The sequence below is a fragment of the Crotalus tigris genome, unplaced genomic scaffold, assembly GCF_016545835.1.
Source record: "Crotalus tigris isolate CLP2741 ecotype Arizona unplaced genomic scaffold, ASM1654583v1 scf7180000019068.10715455, whole genome shotgun sequence".
In the NCBI taxonomy this organism is placed as follows: domain Eukaryota; kingdom Metazoa; phylum Chordata; class Lepidosauria; order Squamata; family Viperidae; genus Crotalus; species Crotalus tigris.
Genome location: NW_024097358.1, coordinates 8,186,833 through 8,208,650, shown reverse-complemented (window position 1 = coordinate 8,208,650; position 21,818 = coordinate 8,186,833). Strand labels below are relative to the sequence as shown.

At 36.0% G+C, this 21,818-nt stretch overlaps 1 protein-coding gene across 4 annotated transcripts in view; it reads left to right on the top strand.

Annotated features, from left to right (window-relative positions):
* The window catches only part of PPP1R1B (protein phosphatase 1 regulatory inhibitor subunit 1B), an 80,998-nt gene that overhangs the window by 17,120 nt on the left and 42,060 nt on the right, over window positions 1-21,818 (top strand). For all 4 annotated transcript variants that reach the window (XM_039359224.1, XM_039359223.1, XM_039359226.1 and 1 more), the window contains exon 4: window positions 13,202-13,277. In XM_039359224.1, the coding sequence (XP_039215158.1) occupies window positions 13,202-13,277 (76 nt within the window). The remainder of the gene's footprint in view (window positions 1-13,201; window positions 13,278-21,818) is intronic.

Here is a 21,818-nt window from a genome sequence, read left to right as displayed (position 1 = left end):
AGAGGCATTCACTGGACATTTCTGATTCAGGCTCAACCTTGTCTTCCCCATTAAACCAGCGTCATTTGCTACATTCTGCCGTTCTTTTTTTAAAGAGTGGGGGAAGAGTGGGGGAAATAAGGAGAACTGCCTAGGCTTGAAATAGTCTAGGAGTGAAATGGGGTAACAGGTTGAAATAGCACAGTACTAATATGACAGGAACCCTACCTCCAGAATAAAATACAGAAGAAGCTGGAAATCAGCATATTCTGGCCAAATAAAGCATAGAAAGGAAGAGGAGTGGAATCTAAATCAAAGTGCTGTAGTGACTCATCTCCTTTGGGATTTTTTTTTTTAAAAACCTGCATTCTGTTTGAATTGAACAGAATGGGGTGTAGGAGGATGGCTGGAGGAAGGAACTTAGAAATAATGGAGTCCTGTAGCCAGATCCACCCAATTTCTGGATCATAGTTATTCATGCATGGGTCTCCTCTTGAATGGACAACTGCAATGTACTTTTTATGGGCCTGCTCTTGAAGATCAATAGAAAGCCACAGTTGGTCTAGAACAGGGGTAGGCAACCCAAAACACTTAAAGAGCCACTTGGACCCGTTTCCCACCAAAAACAAAACACTGGGAGCTGCAAAACCCTTTTGATATCTAAAATGAAGATAACACTGCATATATCCTTTTTTACCTTTATTATAGGTGTGTGTGTTTGTGTGTGTGTATTTGTGTGTGTGTGTGTGTGTGTATATGTATGTATGTATGTATGTGTATACACACACACACACACACACACACACACAGGTTAAAAAAAAGGATATATGCAGTGTTATCTTCATTTTAGATGTCAAAAGGGTCTCTCTCTCTCTCTCTCTCCCTCCCTCTCTATCTGCCCTTGGTCTGCCACTCCTCTTCCCTCCCCCCCCTCTCTTTCTTTCACTCTCTCTCTCTCTCTCTCCCTCTCTTTCTCTCTCTCTCTTTCTCCCCCCCCCCTCCTATCTGCTGCTCACCTGGCAAGCTTCAAGCTGTTGTCCAACAAGCAACCTCTCTTTTATGACTCATGGACTTCAACTCCCAGAATTCCTGAGTCAGCCTAGCTGGGCTAGCTAGCTCTCTCCTGCCCTTCCTGTTTCCTGCTTCCTGCAGAGACGCAGCAAAGGGAGGAGCTCCGCCCAGTAAGCTTTTCAGGTCCTCGGAGAATACTGTGAGTGCACTCTCTTTTACACATACACACAGACACACACACACAAAAACACACACACACACACACAGAGAGAGAGAGAGAGAGAGAGAGAGAGAGAGAGAGAGAAGCAGGGAAGCGCAATTGCCTCTCTCTGTCTCTGTCTCTCTCTGCAAAGGCAGAGGAGGCTGGGAGCCACAGGGGAAGGCCCAAAGAGCCGCATGCGGCTCCGGAGCCGCAGGTTGCCGACCTGTGGTCTAGAATGTGACTGCTTGAATAGTTCTGGGTGTCACTTGAATGGCCCACATAACATTGCTTCTCAGAGAGCTCCTGGTGCAATTCAAGGTACTAGTTGTCACCTTCAAGCCCTCTATGGCTCAAGATATAGGTTATCTATAGAAACACTTGTTCCCAATGGCATTTGCCCATTTGATACCCTGTAAGGAAAATCCTCTATGGGTCCTTATTCCTGGGGAATCTTGTCATCAGAGACTGGTGTAGGTCTTCTCAGTTGCTGTCCCATTTCTATGGAACAGCTTCCCCCCTGGTATTACACCAGTTCCAAAACTAAATTTTGGCCTTTGGTGAAGGCCTTGAGTTTTAATTGTTCTTGCAATAGGATTGTTTGTTTCAGTTGTTATTCTGACTGTTTCTATTACTAAATAATCTTTATAATAGTGTTTATATTATTACAGCATCTGTTATTATACTGTAAGCAATTCGGCATCATGCATTTAGAATAGCATATAAGCCCAAGTTAAAAAAACCTTAAAATAAAATAAATTCCTGCTGTAATGCTGCAGTTGATAGATGTGATTTCTAGAAGCCGATGATATACAGAAAAGAGAGAGAAAGGGCAGTCAGGCAAGCTGAAGGAATCAACCAGTTGCTTTGTGCAATCATACACATATAGTCATAATCTGAAAAGTGCAATTAAGCACTTAATGCAACAGGGGCAGTATAGAATTGACAATGGGGGTCATAAATTTCATACTTGAGCATGATGGATAGACTCAGGAGTAAAGAAAAGGCTCTGTCTCTCTCATTTGTTCTTTTTATTCTCTTTTCTTTAGATTTCTTCAAATTATTCTGTTTTATTTTTTAAATATATCATTTTTATTAAATCTTTTAAACAAGAAAATAAAAACTAACACAAACTAATATAAAGTAAGGAAGAAAAAAGAAAAAGAAATAAAAGAAAAAGCCAAAAGTATCAGAAAAGAAAAAAGTGAAGACAAATAGAAACGAAAGAAAAATATGTAAAGAACATATCTTTCAATATTTTTCGCAGCATATATAAGTACAAATATATATTTAGCCTCTCTAAAAGCTTACTTTTCTTTCTATAATCTATCCTGTCTAATCTCAAAACCATAAATCCATTTTTTTATTTTTATGCAAAAAGTCTACAAGAGGCTTCCAGTCACCATTAAATGTAGATGATGCCTTTTCTCTAATCAAAGAAGTCATGTTATCAATTTCAGCAAAATCTATCAACTTCGCTAACCATTCCTCCATACTGAGTTGAATGCATTGAATCTCTGTGTATTTAATAAATTCACTGCAGTAATCATACATTAAAATAATCTTCAATGACTTTTAGCAAACTGTTTATCCACTAAACTTAACAGAAAAGTTCCAGATTCAATTGAATATTGATCTAAAATCCTCATAACAAAGTATGCTTTGAATCCATTCTTTTTTTGTTTGTTTAGCCAAGCCATCTTTTAACAAGCATGGTAAAATGTTCCTTCATGTTTACATTTCCAAAATGCATTTGACATGCCTTTATTACAATCTACATAATTTCTCTGTAATCTTCTACTTTTGAATTAAGCACAACATAAATTTCAACCTTTTTACATGTATTTTCCTAATGATCCATCTGTATAGTATAACCAAAATTTTATACTACTTTATCATGCATTTTTAACCTCATCTTCCTGTTTCAAATTTTAACAAAATCACTACTTTGTTGTAATTTTAGTAATTAGATACTTATCATCAGTACAAAAATGTATTTCAAATTCTGACTCACTTTGCATGACTTTTAATCCATTTTAAGTCTTTCAGATTACTGTAAATGGGAAAACCATTGATAGCTATATACTTTTGCAATTAATTGTTCTCTTGATTTGATTTTAATTTCCCCTTGATAATTTTCAGTGAATCTTGGTATGTTAACCATTTTTGTCTGCCATTTCTATTTTATAATAAACTTTAGGAGCTGAGATCCATAAAGGTGTTTTGGGGCACAACCTGGGTTTAAATTTATGGTATTCAATTCTCAATAAACCATATCTAATAAAATGATTTTTAAAGTCCTTGAACTTAATCTTGCCATGAATATCTATGTATCTAAACCTCAGATTGTGATTTTCTACTTGTAAAAGTCTCTTATTTCTCTTTCACGCAGCAACAACAAATAGCAACTTCAAATCCAGTAAACCCATTTCTCCTTTTCCTTTGCATCTTAATACCCTTAGACAGGCCTTTTTGCCATATGTTGTAAAAAATACATTATCTGAAACAATGTGTTGGTAAAACATTGGTAAAACATTCATTTTTATTACAAAAATTTTCCTCAACGGTAGTTATTTTAATTTCTCCCATTTTAATATGTCCTTTTTCATTTCAATCCATGTTTTAACATTATTACTTTGAAATAATATAACATTATGAAATAATATACAATTCATATTTGTCACAGTAATACCCAAGTACTTTATTTTTTTCTTAGTTTAAAATCAGTTTATTCCGTACTTCTATTTAATCTAATTTCATATTTTTATTAATAAAAATGTGATTATTAATCTTGAAATTGCTTATATACCAGTCCTTTAATTTTCCCATTAATGCTTCTCCTTCCTCTATTGGATCTTTTAAAATTAATACCAAGTCATCCACAAATACTCTTAACTTATCAAAAAACAATATTTTGATCTTGTTTTATTCTATGTCCAATACCTCAAGAACCAAAATGAATAAAAGCAGAGATAGTGGATATCCTTGTTTTGTTTCTTTTTGAATCTCACAAGTTTTTATTTGTTCTCCATTAACAATTATTTGTACTTTCTGAGAAGTAAATTAAACTTACTTTAACAAAATTTTCTGCCATGTTCACATATTCCAGAACTCTATAAACAAAAACACCCCATTCAAATTGCCAAAGGGGTTCTCTGCATCTAAAAATCAATGCAGCTTGTTTTTGATTACATTATTTCAAGTACAGGTAGTCCTCGACTTACAACAGTTCATTTAGTGACTTTTCAAAGTTACAACTGCACTGAAAAAAAGTGACTTACCATTTTTCACACTTATGACTGTTGCAGCATCCCCGTAGTCACATGATCAAAATTCAGACGCTTGGCAACTGACTCATATTTATGGTGGTTGCAGTGTTCCGGGGTCACTTTATCATTTTTGCAACCTTCTAAAAACCAAAGTCAATGGGGAAGCCAAATTCACTTAACAACCATGTTAGTAACTTAACAAGTGTAGTGGTTCACTTAACAACTGTGGCAAGAGAGATTGTAAAATTTATTTATTTATTTATTTATTTATTTATTTATGAGACTTATATACCGCTTTAAGTGCAAGCACTCTCTAAGCGGTGTACACCAGTAAGCAATGTATATATATATTTACATTGCCCCCAACAATCTGGGTCCTCATTTTACCTACCCCGAAAGGATGGAAGGCTGAGTCAACCTTGAGCCGGTGCTAATTCACTTAATAAATGTGTCACGTAGCAACAGAAGTGTGGGGCTCAATTATTATCATAAGTCGAGAACTACCTATATTCCAGAATGTCCAAATATTATTTCATAGTTGTCTTTTAGGTAAAGCCCGCACTGATCTTCACAAATAAAATCCTATAAAATAGTCTTCAGCCTTTTAGCCAAAATCATGGTAAACAGTTTGTAATCGGTTTGTAAAAGTCAAATCTTGTACTGGTTTTAGTTTTACTGTAATCTGTTTTATGTTCCAGGTGATGATGGAATCTTTCCTTCATCGTACAATCTTTTAAGTAGTCCTATGTGCAATAAATAATTGATTCAGACAATGTTAACAAGTCCTTTATATCTTTCATACCAGATTTTATACATAGGAAGGTTGAGAAGCTGATCCATTAATATGCCTAATGCTTTCAAAGGCATTTAAGAAAACTTCCACTTGCATTATTTTAACACAGTTATAAAAATGAACTAAAAAGCTAATATACATTCCATTGACACACCTGTTAAGATTCTATGCTTCTCAATACATATAACAAAGTTCTGTTAAATTACTCTGGGCATATAAGAAGTGGTACATGAGTTAAAATTTCTTTAGTGGTAGGAACACTTAACATAAATTTAACATTTGTCTTGATAAATTTATTTTCAAAATCTTGCCCTTGATCTGATGGAAAGATAGGTGGCAGTTCTAATGTACTATCTTTATAGAATCTTATCATAGTTCTAATGTACTATCTTTATAGAATCTTATCTCATAAATTAACCCACATACAACAATTTTTTCATTGTTGTATGTGGGTTAATTTATGAGATGATTAAGTACTGTTCAGATCCCATTGTTATTAGTAGGCTCCAAAAGACATGGAATATACACACTAAATCCAATAGTCCTTTACTCACAACTTCTCACAAGATATGGAATATACACACTAAATCCAATAGTCCTTTACTCACAACTTCTCACAAGTCCTTCAATCTTCACATTTTGCTATATGTTCATTACTTCATTTAATATCTCAGTCCACATAGCTGTTCTACTTCTATTATGGATATGCCAAAATACTTTTTTCTTAGTTGATACTGAAGTCTAAAAACATATAGGGACAGAGCTGCAAGCCATCTGTGTCCTATAGCACTTAGCATATAGCATTTAGTTTTCAAGTGGTTAAGATGTGGGTGGATTATTATGTTTCAACACAAAATTGACCCCATGGAGATAATCATGAAATGTGTCCATTCTAAACCACTTCAATATCCTAGTGAATAGCATTGCTTTGCAGATGTAACAGACTTGTTATCCCATAGGGTATTCTTGATATGAAATCACACTAAAGTGAGTCCACTTCATTCTCAAAACTATTTTAAGACTTCTGTGACTATTTTCATCTTTTTGCATTTCAAAGGGAAAATATGTATGAGGCTAAGTTAAAATTATTTGAAATGATACTGGAACTGGATAGGGCTTCTTAAAATATTTCAAATTCAACCGGGGAAACAGCATTTATAAAATAAGTGAAAGTGAATGAGAAAGTGAATGAGATAGAAATTATTGGGATCTGCTTTAGACATTTTTGGAGCTATAAATAGGAATAATCCATAGGTAATACTTGAAGGTAGATGATGATGATGATGATGATGATGATAAAGTTGGAAGGGACCTAGGAGGTCATCTAGTCCAACCCACTGATTAGGCAGGAAACCCTATACCTTTTCAGACTAATGGTTGTCCAGTGTCCTCTTAAAAACTTCCAGTGTTGGAGTATTCACCGCTTCTGGAGGCAGGTTGTTCCACTGATTAATTGTTCTAACTGTCAGGAAATTTCTCCTTAATTCTAGGTTGCTTCTCTCTTTGATTAGTTTCCATCCGTTGCTTCTTGTCCTGCCTTCAGGTGCTTTGGAGAATAGCTTGACTCCCTCTTCTTTGTGGCAGCCCCTGAGATATTGGAACACTGCTATCAGTTGAAATGGTCTTGGATCCACAGAAAATGGGACTTCTTTATTACAATCCATTAATAGCAACAAGGGGAAAAGCTTTCTCTCAATTTAAGGGATTAGGCAAGTATTGAGATCATTAGTAAAAAAAGAGACAAAAATATAGAAATAAATCTGTGCATAATATCCTAAACCCCTTTCTCGGAAATTGAATCAGTCCTGATTCTAAACCAGAGCCAAGTTGTATCAATTCAATAATATGTCCTCTGATATTACCTGCTCTTTTTCTAAAGCTTCTCTGGATTTCATACTTTAAATATAGAATAATAGGGTTGGAAGGGACCTCGGAGGTCTCTTAGTTTAGACTTTGGAGGTCTGTTCAAGCAGGAGACCCAGCCTATACCATTATGATTAAATAAAATAGTCTCTTCCTGAAAATCTCCAGTGATAGAATACCCACAACTTCGGAGGCAAACTGTTCTACTGATTAATTGTTCTCATTGTCAGGAAATTTATCCTTAGTTCTATGTTGGATCTCTCTTTAATGGTCTTCTACCCTCAGGTGCCTTGGAGAATAGGTCAACCCCCTTTTTCTTTGTGAGAGCCTCTCAAGTATTAGAAGACTGCTATCTTATTATCCCTAGTCCTTCTGTTTATTAGACTAGACATATACAGTTCCTGCAACTATTCATCATACAGTTTAGTCTCCAGACCCCTTATTACCTTTGCTGCTCTACTCTGTACTCTTTCTAGGGATACATCTTTTTTGTATCCTGGTGACCAGAATTGTATGCAATATTTCAAGTGTGGTCTCACCAGTGCAATATAATATATTTTGTCTTCATTTTTTTTTTGTCTTCTCCTATCACTTTTTTTTATTAACTTGTTATATTAAATTCCTGCAAGGCAAGCTACTTTACTGTAAGGAAATTATGGGGACAGAGTTGGGAGCCAGAAGCTTAGTGCCTTTGAAAAAGATTGGCTGGTTTTCAAACTCACCTCATGACTTGCCTGATGTTTTATCAGATTATCCGTCTAATTGTTCCCTCTGCTCAACCTCCCCATCTACTGGTTTATTTTACAAAGCTAAAACCCTTGGCAGAGGTCAGGTGGAAGGGGTCACTTTTTCACCTATTTCCCAATGGAGAGCAAAGGAACTGTGGACATTTTCCAAAACATCATTAAACAACAAACCATGGAGGTTTTCTAAGTAAGAGTTAGCAGCAAAATGAAGATTGATTTAAATAATTATCACCCATTGAACAGAATAATTAGTTCAATTAAAATATTTTTTTTACCAAATGGGCAGATATCTTGACTTTTCAAGTTACTGAAATATCTGAGAGACAGGAAAGTATAAAAATGTACAATCTAAAGGCAGTTTTTTAAATAAATAAAATCTATTTGTATTACAGTATCACAGAAACAAAAATAGAGTCAAAAATTAAAGTGTGAATTTCATTCTCAGCTCTACTTTTTGAAGTTTTCAATCACCAATTAAACAACTAACACTTCAGTTGCTGAATTTACGTATTAAAGCTTGCAGCCTTACTAAGAGTGTTAAAAGAGCCTAATGATGTTTCTGCTGCCTTTGGCTACATCCAGATGCCCCTTTTCATAGGCCATTACATTGTTTCTTACAATATAGAATAGGAAAAAAAAATAGAAAAAAATAAAAAAGGGTAAAGAGAAATAAAATACCTGGATGCCTCTTGAAATTACTGTTTCAATTACTGTATCATTTCTATTAATGATATAATCCACACAAATAAAAAGTACCAAGAACAAACACCAGTCCTATAAGATGCATATATAAACCTGCCTTCGCTGCTGTTTCCTTTCCTTTCCTTTCCTTTCCTTTCCTTTCCTTTCTTTTTTTAAATTGTTATCTGCACAATATATTTCATACAACTGTATCTCTTTTATTAATTTCACACTCTAATGCCAGAATTTTAAAGTATCAAAATGCCATTTTTGATATAATTGTTCCCCTAGGTCTGTTTCTGTGTTTATCGTTTTCTTTCCCTGAAATGCTGTTCAGCACAAGGCCCCTCACTCCATTTTTGGGTCCCCTAAATGTGTTCTTCCTTCAGTTTGCCCACTTCCCAATAAGTTTCCACTGTGCTATGGCCAAATCACTGCCCAGAGCAACTAAGGAGGATGAGAAGGACAGTGTCTCAGTTCCAGGAGGAAGAGAGAATCTCTCAAGAGCTGGTAGGCAGGAAAAAGCAGGAGATTCCACCACTAGATAACTATCCCTTTAGCAACACCAACCAATTTTACCGTGTTTCTTTGGAGCAGAGATACAAGTTAATTAGACCAGCAGCATGCAAACCCCATATGACTTTAGGTGGGGAAACAGCAACATGGTGCAAGTCTGAGATAAATGTAGTACTTTCTTGTGGGAAAAAAACTCTGTTACACTTCAAGAAGACCTAGTGAAAAGAGAAGGAATTACAGGTAATCCTCAACTAATAATAATAATAATAAAGTTGGAGGGGACCTTGGAGGTCGTCTAGTCCAATCCCCTGCTCAGGCAGGAAACCCTATACCAGTGGTGACAAAGCTATGGCATGCGTGCCAGAGGCAGTATTTGGAGCCCTCTCTGTGGGCACATGTGCCATTGGCCCAGCCTCGCCTCCCCCCCGCAACCCCCCTCCTTACCAGCAGCCCCCCTGGAGGAGAATCACCCCTGAGTGTGGCCCACGTGGAGCAGTACAGCCAAGGACATGGCAGCCAGACAGTGTGGACAAGACTCTACCCTCATGTCCTATCGCGCACAGTTGATGCTGCGGGGCACGGACAGAGGATGCTGCTGCCATAGCACTGCTGGGCTGCCTGGGTGATCTACGGTGGGCCCTGGAGGTGGTGAGTGGTCCTGCGGGCAGGCAGGGTGGGGGCAGAGTGGGGGCAGGGCAGGAGGTAGAGTGGGAGCAGGGCCAGTCTCTAAAAGGTTCGCCATCACTGCCCTACACCATTTCAGACAAATGGCTGTCCAGTCTCTTCTTAAAAACTTCCAGTGTTGGAGCATTCACAGCTTCTGGAGGCAGGTTGTTCCACTGATTAATTGTTCTAACTGTCAGAAAATTTCTCCTTAGTTCTAGGTTGTTTCCTTGATTAATTTCCATCTGTTGCTTCTTGTCTTGTCCTGCCTTCAGGCGCTTTGGAGAATAGCTTGACTCCCTCTTCTTTGTGGCAATCCCTGAGATATTGGAACTCTGCTATCATGTCCTTGTCCTACTCTTCATTAAACTAGACATACCCAATTCCAGCAACCATTCCTTATATGTTTTAGCTACCAATCTCCTGATCAATGAACTTATAAATGAACTAATAATAGTTTATTTAGTGACCATTCAGAGGTACAATGGCACAGAAAAAAAGTGGCTTATGATCATTTTTCATGATCACTTCAGCATCCCCATGGCCATGGGATCAAAATTCAGATGCTTAGCAACTGACTCACATTTATGACAGTTGCAGTGTCCCCAGGTCATGTGATCACTGCTAACAAGCAAAATCAGTGGGGAAGCCAGATTCATTTAACAACTCTGTTCCAGGGCTCTTTTTGTCACAGAATGCCCAGAACGGAGTTCCGGCACCTTTTTTGGATGGAACCTTGTAGGGTAGGCAAGGTGGGTTGTATGATGTGTGTGAGTTCCGGCACCTTTTTTTTTTTTTTTTAGAAAAAAAGCACTGCCTGTTACTAACTTAACAACTGCACTGATTCAGTTAACAAATGTGCTAAAAGGCGCCTAAGTCACTTAATAACTGTCTCACTTAGCAAAAGAAATTTTGGCTCAATTGTGGTCTTATAAGTCAAGGATGGAATTGGTATATCACCACTAGTCCTGGCTAAAACAGGGATTTATTGTTCATTTATTTGGTCACCCAACTCACACATAAATGACAAAAGTACTCCACCATACAATAAAAGCCATTAATCTCCTCCCACTCACCCCCACCTCCCCAAGCAGCAACACATTCAAATCAGCCAGGATTGGCTTCATCTCTATTTGTGGTCTCCAGGCCTGCTGACAAGCCATGTTTTTAGGGCCTCCCTTTTGGAAAAGCTGCAGGGTGGGGCTTGGGTACACCTCAGGGAAAATGATAAAGAAGGGCTAACACCAAGAAGGACCTTTTTGATGATCCCACCAGAGGACAATCCTTAACCAACATCCTGCCTTTCCATCCTGGTGGGCCAGGTGGATATAATAGGAGAGAGGCAGTCCTTCAAATAACCTTTGATAGTGGCTTCTTGTGTTGGTGGCTTATTGAGGGGAACACAATAATTGTGTTTTCTTATACAGGGTTGGAGTTTAGCCTATTGGACAACCTGTAACCTGACTTGCATTATTTTAATGGGACTTTGTAGGACAACCAAGGCAATTCTATTGTTCTTTCCTGAAATCTCTAACATTGAGAGTCTCCAAGGAAAGCATTTGTCATACGGTATAAGACTACAAACAGGTCTTTTTAAGGAAACTATTTACTTTCTCTCTGGGGCTAATAAAAGAGACTTGAACAGTTTGGGGACATTCACCAATTTGTTCTTCATTACAAGATGGGGAGAAAAGACGTACAGCAAAATTCTGAAAGAATTAAGTGAAAAGGTTTCAGAATGGCAATTACTTCTTTGAGGATATGGCTTCTTCTTCAACGTCTAAGTGCAAAATGCAACTAATCATCTGGTTCTTGGAACAAGTGTCCATATTTTACATTTCTTCTTCAATTACATTTTCCTCCTGATTATAGAACGTAGGACTGCAAGTATGTGCATTATAATTATTTTCTTTCTGTACCACCCAGACATATTTCAAATGTTGTTTCAGTAAGATATGGAGGGCATAAAGAATGTTTAGCCAACCAAGCCAAAACATGCATAAGTACAAGCACACGCTAAACATATACAGGAAAAAGCTAGCCCAGTTTCAAAGGAAAACTAATAATAATGTGCTGTTTTCTCACTTCTTTTCTTATGAAATTGTGACAGAATGTTATAAGGATCCTACTGAACGTATACAAGCTCTCTTAGGCATCCTCAGGAATAGATTTCACTTATATTTATCAAATGAACACAGTCATAGCATCGGGGAGAAATTTCATTGTGATCATCTTCTTTATTACTATTCAGAAAGTTCCAAAATGAAGTGTTTTAGTTATTTAACTATTTAACTGCATGCAGTTTTTAATACCCTTGTAGCTACAGTTGTGGATTATTTTGCTTGGTTTGGTTTGGTTTTTGTGCTTTCAAGTCAGTGTTGAATCCTGATGTCTGTTTGGACAAGTTCTGAAGTATTCTTGAAAAGATTTTGGAAGTGGTTTGCTCATGCCTGTTTTCTAAGACTGAGGAAGAAAATGAGTGGCCCATGAGTCACCCTAAGGCAGGACTAGAGCTTATGGTCTCCTGGTTTCCTACCTGGTGCCTTAACCACTACTATACATCAAACTGGCTCTCTTGTGGAATATATCAATTAATTCTCCCTCCATATTGCATATTAGACGTATGATGTATGTATGAGACTTTAAAAAAAATCACAGCTTGCTTAAGACAAACTATAACTTAATGGAAAGAGTAGTATTTGAATGGAGGATTAATAGTTTGCAGCTCAGTTTCTTAGGTAATATGCTATAATTCTTTCATTAAAGGGCTACGTTCTTTTTATTATATACCTACTTAATCTAACTTAGAACATTCATCTATATGTGGAGTCAGATGAACACTTGTATCAAGGTCTCCCCAGTTCTAATTCCAGGATCTTAACTATTGTTCTGTATAATTAAGATTGTATTGTTGACAAATCAGTGTTCTGAATATAAAATTAATTAATTTGATTCATAAGAGCAACCAGCTTTTAACTGACCAAAGGATCATCATTGAATGAAATGGGCAGCAAGTAAAAACCTTTGGGTTGTACCTGAAATTATCTCATCAAAATCACAGAGAATGAAACTCTTTAGAAGAGGCATCATCCTTTTTTCATGTGAAACTAATCTCTTAAGGTTATGAATGCATCAATTCATGATCAATTCTTGTCCAATCTACACAACTGATTGAGATTTAAAAATAAATTTATAGTTCTTTTTTGTAGTCTACATGTTTCAGAACAGGACCCCTATTTTGTGGTTTTATGAAAAGTGATGGAAAACTAACCAACAAAGGTTGTGTGAAAAAATACACTGTATACAATCTAACTGAATATACAATCCTACGTGTGTGCAGAAAGTTCTTCCTGGATCAAAGTGAATACACAACCCTAATTTAGCCATTTGGTTAAAATTGTTGTCCTGTATTTTTTCATAGGAATATTTGTTTTAAAGAAAAGTTTTGCCTTCAAATGTTTTTTCTCTTCTTGTTTTTCAGAGAACTCTGGGTGAAGGATACCACCTTAAAAACAAAAGGAATGCACCCTGTGTCTACACCCCTCCTTCTCTTAAAGGTAAGCTAGCTTTCTCTTGTTCACAATCCACAATGCCACTCTTAAGCAGAAACACAGTTAAATTCTCCTCACTGCTACCATAAAATTTGCTGCACAGGTTCTGGATTTCATAGCAGCAAAAGCTACAGGGCAAGAACTGATACACCCAAAAAATATTTGCAGAGCTTCCTTAGAATGCTATTATAGACGTGCTTTATAGATACAGTAAATACATAGTAAAGGTTGGGTTAATGGTATTTGCAGGCACAAAGGTACCCTTAAACATTGCTTTCAGTGTCCCCAAACTCCTGTTTCACATGCATTTTTAAAAATATTCTTCTAAGGAAAAGAAATTAAACATGAAGCTGGCAGGCTGCAAAGCTAAGCACCAGCCTCTAAACTTTAGTTCTCTTTGGGTAATGACTTTGGGCTCCAGAAAGACCTCACTGGAGTTGCAGAAAGCAGTGTGAAAGCCTAACTTGTCTTCTAAATGTATTCTTCTTATTGACCATTTATAGCTGCCATGGTGTGACTAAACAAGTCTCCCATTACAGTAATTTTGGGAACGCATGATCCAAAGTTCTCCAAAATTCAAAATAGACCTCTAGCCTCAAAGGATTGACTATTTAAAGTGTAATTTTATTTGAAGATGGTGGAAAATTACAAACTTGATAGTTGATGACTTATAGACGTTAGATATTTCATTATATATATTATTTATTTTCATTTTAGAAATAAGTAGAAGACCCTTCTGTCTTTCTCAAAATAAGATACTGTAGATCTGGTTTATATATACCAACTACATAAGTTGCTTTGCTTGGTTTATCTTAGCACAGAACATAAATCTTGCTGTTGTAGCCTAGAAATCCTTATTTGTGGCTTTAAACAGGTTATATAGACTGAGTCAAATATGATTTATTCAATATTCCATTATTTCACATACAACAATAGGTGAACGTAATCATTTTATACAAAAACAATATTAACTTAAGGATTGTTGCATCTATAGGCTGATTTCCACAGCAGATGGTAGAAGCAAATCTGCAGAGAAAACAATGTGCATGTCATAATTTTTTGCCAAGATTTATCCTTTGCACACCTCATTTTTTTAAGAGAGGGAAAAATAATTGTGGTATAAATAGAAAAGCAGTGAATGTGAGCTGAAGATATGCAGAAATCTAGAGTTCCCTTATTTGGCTCTGCTGCTTCTGCTATGGATTTGGAAGCTGTGAGCATTCCTTGGAGCACTGTTATGTTTACCTATGTTTTGTTGTAATGTTTCCATTAATTTGTAAGCCCCTTAAAGACTTGTTCAGATAAAAGCAGCATATAAGTAAACAAATACATATATAAATATTGATTTTTTAAACATTAGTAACCTTAAAGAGTCTTGTCAGAGCTAGTGTGATATCTCTTCCAGATTAAAAGAGCTCACTGAGGATATCACATTTAAGGTCCTTCCAGCTCTGTATCTCCAAATTTCTATTTTTTAAAAAAATTATAGCGCTTCATAATCTGTATTTGAATTAATTGTCACATACCCACATAAGCACACACAAACACATATATTAAATTAAGACAGAAATGAAAAACTGATGCAACTATTTAAAGTGTTCTTAGTTAATGACAGAATATGTCTTGTACCACTGAAAAGTTAGTTAATATTAACATTTGTGGACAGGACAGCTTAACTTCCAATTGTATGCAATTCTTCTAAAAATGCTCACATCTTTGTCAACTGCTTTTTTCACACTTTCGTAAGACTCCTTTACTGCTAATTTCTTTTCTAGGCTACTGGAGAACTTGTAGTTTAAGGAAACAGACTCTTTTGCACTTAATTTGAATGTGATAGCTGACCCTTCTTGCACCTAACTTGAATTCTTATATTTGATAAAAAGTTTAAATTCCATCTGTTTCAAAACTAGCTATTTTGCAGGAATTAAGGTGACCTTAAGGGCATGGGAAAATGGTGGAGAAAACTGAATATGTGTGGGTGTTATACATGCATACCTTTGTAGTCATTTGCATTAACTATATTAATTCTGGATAGAGAGTTCTAAGGAGATAGGATGACTTGTGTGTGTGTGTGTGTGTTCATGCATGTGTGCTTGAGTGTGCATGTGTGTGTGTGTGTATGTGTGTAGACTATGCTTCCATTCAGCCTGCCTAATTTTTAAATGGGATGCAACATTTAATACTGAGTTTCTTTCAACACTCTCAGTTAAGTACAGTTTGTTCAAAGCAAAGTGTTCACCTTGCAGACTTTAAGCGAATCAGTTATATTTACTGACAATGAGCTCAAAAATCTCCCTACTGAACTGAGATGAGCATAAAAGGATGTATGTTGATGCAAATCCTTATTCAAACTGCTGATTGCAAGCACTAGCTTTAGTTAATATTAGTTTAGAAGGGAACACTTCTTAAATGAAACCTGCCCAAACATCAATGATACCTGCATCAAACAAAAATGATACCTGTATTGTGTCATGATTGAAGGCAGATTTGAATCTGGGTTTCCCAGATAAGTTCAATACCTAAAACCCTATTCTATCCTAGTTTACAATTTCTTCTGATGAAACCATATCTTGGCTTATTGCTATAGTCTGGCTTCCATGTTGAATTTGCTCACTGGATCTTAATATCACCGCCTTAATTTAGTTATACAAGTTACATCTTCTAATGAATGATTAGTGGATATTTTACTTATAGGCAGGGCTTTTTTTCTCATAGAACGCCCAGAACGGAGTTCAGCACCTTTTTTAGATAGAACCTTGTAGGGTAGGCAAGGCGGGTTGTATGACGTGTGTGTTACAGTACCCTTTTTTTTTTTGAGAAAAAAAGCACTGCTTATAGGTCCTTATATTTGTTTTTGATATCATAAGAGAAAAGAAAAATGTCCATATTTTTCTTCACATGGTTAAAACTGTTTGAAGGCCTAGAATTGAAAGAGGATTAATATGATTCTGACACATATACTAGATTCTTTCTCTTTTTCACTAAGTGTATAGATTACACAGAAATTACTGTAAACAATTCTCACAAAGAGGTGCATGTTTTTTCATGCCAGAAAGCAAGAAACCAAATCCATTTCTTGTAAATCCAATTATCCCTACTTAATTACTGAGAATGTCATATCTTCTAACACAAGACTAATATGCAAGGGACATGATTTTGTTCCTAGAATTTTGCTATATTGTCTTGACCACAATCAATAGGCTAATTAGCAATTTTTAATTAATCCCTTGCATAATAACCTGTTTTCCCCCTTTAAAACTTGCTAACCTGAAATATGCATTGATCAGCTAATATAGTACAAATATAAAACAAATTGGAATGATGTTCTTTTTATTGTTTTAATCTTAAAACATTTCTCTCTTTTCAAATGAAAAAGGATTTTTTAAAAATAACACAGAATACCTTGTTTGACTGATAAATAACTGTAAGTAATTATTTCAAGTATTTCAATATTTATCTTTCAAAACTAATAAATAGGTTTGTCAATGAAATATGAGTTTCTTTATATTTATTCCTTCATGAAGCATCAATCTTAGCTAAAGATGAAAATACAGAGGAATAAATGTGATTAACAATACATCCAGCTCATGAATTGCCACTTGAGATTTGCTCAAAATGCCAGCATACTGTAGATCTTCCAGAAATGGGTGTTTTTCATGTCATCAAAATTATCCATGTCTCTTTCATGTCATCAAAATTATCCATGTCTCTTGCTTAAAAGCAACTCTATAATAATTAACTTCAATGGAAAATATCTGAGTCTACTAAAATATTTTGTTGCCTTCAAGAAATAAGATGACGAGCTTTCTCACTATTTCATGAACAAAAGACCACCAACCTGGTAGCTGAACCTTTCTCCAACATTTGTAAAGGGAGATCATTCTCTGAGAGGAGAGGCAGAGGTGCTGACTCTAATCCATATCCTATAGCACACAATCTCTCCATTTCTCACCATCGCTTATTAAGATTATAACAAAAGCTAATGATTGGGTCAGCCTTGGAAATACCACTGTCAAGCTTGTTTTTTATGCAAGAAAAATTTGAGCAAAATGATGAGATGAGAAGGGTAAAATCTATTAATATCAAATCATTAATTTCACTGTCCAAAATCTTGTGTGTCCTGTTAATCACAGTGTCCTTTCAATTCTGTAGGGGAACACCTTCTCTGCTTCCATTGGAAGCACTGTGCATGTGTACCTTACAATAGATTTTTCTAGTCTATTTTCCCAGACCTGAATCCAAAACTAGAAGAATGATTTGAGTGGTGCCTTGGGGAGGGAGTAAAGAGAGAAGTGGGACTATTCCATTTGGCATTCTCTGATTCAGTAGTGGGTGATTTCAAAAGCTTTCTGCAAATGTTCATTTGAGACCCACTGGCAAGAGCAATTTTTTTTTGTATTGGCAACCTGCAAGGTAGATAAGTGGAAGAAAAATAAGATGATGAGTTTACATATAATGCTAGCCAGGATAATATTAACCATAATATGGTTAATATTATTACTATTTAAAAAAAAAGACCTGAACAAAAAGTCATCCCAAATGTTCCTGAAAAAAATTAGTGGAAAGCAACTGTGTAACACAAGTTCTTCATTTGGAGGGGAAAATAATGCAGACATATCTAAGACTTGAAAAAAAATATTTTAATGAACTGAAAACAATGAGAGGTAAACTTTAATGGCAGAACAAGAGAATTGGGAAAGAATCTAAAACTATGTGGGAGTACCTAAAAACAGAGAATTTAAAAGTCCATTTGCAGATAACTATAGTGAAGAAAAAAATATGGAGAAGGAGTAGGCAATATAACCGAAATTTTATATGTTACCTTTGATAAATTCTGGAACTGTGTAAAATTGCCAGATGACTGAAGAAGAAAGTCAGATTTCATGCCAGGCATGGCAGTAAACCTTGACTTTCCAGAAACATATCATTAATTAACCTTGACTTTTCCACATTCATTCATTCATTAAGAGCAAAATTTATAGGTGTGATGTTGCTAGATAGGCTGGTTTATTGAAGACAAGAAAGAAGTTATATATTATAGATGATTTGCAGAAATCAACTCCAAGAATTAAATCCTAGATCTCAACATTTTGCATTAAAAGATTTTTGGCTATTTTTTTCCCCCAGATTTGAGAATGGGGACATCTGTTCCATTTTTACATAATGATTCTGTCTACCTGACTTTCCAGCTTTAGCCCTTGTAGAAGCAAGTGATGTCCCTATCTTCAAATTGTGTGTATGTTTGTGGGGGGGGGGAGGGGAGATTCTAAGAACCATAAGCCAATCAGTCTGACATTAATACCTGAGAAAATTTTAGAATAGACCAAAAAGATTTGTAGTTGTAAGCACATTGAAAACAATGTGATAATTAGCAGAAGTCAGTATATATTTGTCAGCATGGATTTTTTTATTGGGCACTTCATTAATAGATGTGGGAACATTGTAGACCTAATATATCTTAATTAGTTGAGAAAATATTCCATGACATTCTGATCTGAAGTGCATTGCATAACATGACAAGTGTATACATAGCAAGCTCAAAAATTATATTCAGAATGTGTTCACTGATGGTTCCTTTTTAAGCTGGAGTAATTGCAGGAAAGATACCTCAGGTTTTAAGACCTCTTTAACATTTTTATTAATGACCCTGGTAAAATGAGCTCACTTGTTAAGTCTTCAAGTGAAACAAAATTAAATTGAATAGCTAATACTATGGAAACCAGTAATGAAATTCAAAATAATTTTAATAAGTTGAATGTGTATTGTAATGTTTTTCATTATTTTCTCCATGAGTTCTATGATTTACCAGTTCTTTATATTGTCGCTTTTATATTGGAATTTGGTTTGCCATTCAGAGTTGCTATAGTGGGGGTAAGGATGGCTATATAAATCTAAATAAATAGATTTATATATAACAGAGTTAAATTTATCAGTGACAAAAGCAACATTCTTCACTTAAGAAACAAAACTCAGATGCACAGTTACTGAATAGAGGGTGCCTGGTTTAGCAGATGTACTTGTGAAAAAAATTTTGGAATAGTAATTGATTATCAACCAAATATGAATCAGCAATGTGATATCCCTGCAAAAATTCAAAAAAAGAGCAAATGCAATTTTAAGCTGCATAAACAGATGTGTAGATTTCATATCATGAGAAATAATAGATCTACTTTATTCTGACTTTATCAATCCCCAGCTTGATTATATCTTGCACTTGGGTAGATGCTTTAAATAAATTCAGAAAAATGGGCAAATTCAGAGAGCAAATGATAAATAGGAATTAATCAATCAATTAGAATATTGCTGGAAGGGACCTTGGAAGTCTCCTAGTCCAATCTCTTGCTCAAGCAAGTATCAAGCAATACCATTTCAGACAAGGGATTATCCAGTTTCTTCTTAAAAACCTCCAGTGATGAAGCACCTACAATGTCTGATGGCAAACCGTTCTACTGATAAATTGTCCTCACTGTTAGGTAATTTTTCCTTAGTTCCAGGTTGCTTCTCTCCTTGATTAGTTTCCATCCATTGTTTCTTGTCCTGCCTAAAGGTGCTTTGGTAAATAAATTGACCCCCCCCTCCTCTTTCTGGCAGTCTCTCAAGTACTGGAACACTGCTATCATGCCACCCCTAGTTCTCCTTTTCTCTAGACTAGAAAATACCCAAATCCTACAACTGTTCTTCATATGTTTTAGTCTCCAGGCGTTTAATCATCTTCTTTGCACTTTTTCCAAAGTGTCAACATCTTTTTTGTAATGTGACCAAAACTGGATGCAGTATTCCAGGGGTGGTCTTATTAAGGCTTTATAAAGCGATATTAATTCTTCATGTGATTTTGATTCTATGCATCTTTTTTGGCTGCTGCCGCACATTACTGGCTCATATTTAGGTGATTGTCCACAAGGCTTCAAGGTTCCTCTCACAGTTACTGCTTTTGAGCCAGATTTCGTCTAATCTGTACTTGTACCTTTGGTTTTTCCTGCCTAAGTTTAAAACCTTGCTTTTCTCCACATTAAATTTCATATTGTGGGATAGGGCCCATTGTTCAAGTCTGTCAAGATCTTTTTGAATCCTGAGTTTGTCTTCTGGGATATTGGCTATTCCTGCCAGCTTAGTGCAAATTTGATGAGTTCCCCTTCTATTCCCTCATCTAAATTATTTATGAGGATATTAGTACTGGGCCTAAGATGGAACTCTGTGGCACCCCACTGCTTACTTCCCTCCATGTAGATGTAGTACCATTAAGGACAACTCATTGAGTACAGTTTGTCAGCCAGTTACAAGTCCATCTGGTGTTGATACTGTCTATCCCACATTTTTCTAGCTTATCAAGAAGTAGGTTGTGGTCAACTTTGATAAATGATTTGCTGAAGTCTAAGTATATTATGTCCACAGCATTTTGCTGATCTATTAATTTAGTCAGTTTGTCAAAGAATGAAATAAGATTGGTTTGGCACAATCTATTTTAAAAAACCCATGCTGGCTTTTAGTTATAACTTTATTTATTTCTAGATGTTTGCAGATCTGTTTTTTTGATTATCTTTTCTAGTATCTTCCCAGCTATTGATGTTAGACTGATTGTTCTGTAGTTTTCTGGGTCTGTTTTTTTCCCTTTTTTGAAGGTGGGAACTGTTCTGTTTCTCGCATTGGTAGGCATTGACCAAGGCAGAGTAACAAACAGGTACTTCTTTATTCAACTTCAACAGAACAGCAAACAAAATGGCTCCACCCCCTTTTATACCTTTTGCAAGGGACAGTGTCAGCCAATGAATGCAACGTATTTTCCCGCTTCTGCGCATGCTCAATAAACCAAGACAGCCTGTCTGGCCTGGGCAGGCCACGTGGTCAGCCCGGGTCTCAGTGCAGCTTCCTGTACCTGTTCTGTCAATCAGAGCCCAGGACATAACAGGAACTAAATTGGCTCTTTTCCAGTCCTCAAGTAATTCCCCAGTGTTCCAGGATTTTTGAAAGAAATGGTACAATGGTTCTGAGATAACATCTGCCAGCTCCTTCAGAACTCTGGGATGTAAACCATCAGATATTGGTAATTTATATTCGTCAAGATCAGATAGCTGTGCTCTAACCATTTTCTTGCATATTTTAATTTTTATTTCTAGTCTGTCTTTTATACTTAGGTTTTTGGTAGGTTGGGCTGTAGTTTCTTTTTGCATGAAGACTGATGCAAAGATTGAGGTAAGAGCTCTGCTTTCTCTCTACTGCCTGTTACTTCCTTGCCACCTTCTCTCTTAAGTGGACTTACTAGTGGACTTACTGTTTTCTTGACTTTTTTCTTGTTATTAATATGATGAAAAAAACATTTTTATTATCTTTGACTTTTGTTGCAAGTTTTTGTTCATCCTTAGCTTTCCTATTTCATCTTGAAGATTCAGGCTATATGCTGGTACTCTGCCTTAGTTATGTGTCCCTCATCCCATTTTTTGCACTTGCCCTTTTTGTCTTTTAGTTTATTAGAGAGATCTCTGTGCAACCATGCTGGTTTCTTCTTGGATTTCTTATTTTTCTTTTTCAGTGGTATTGTGCTGGACCGGG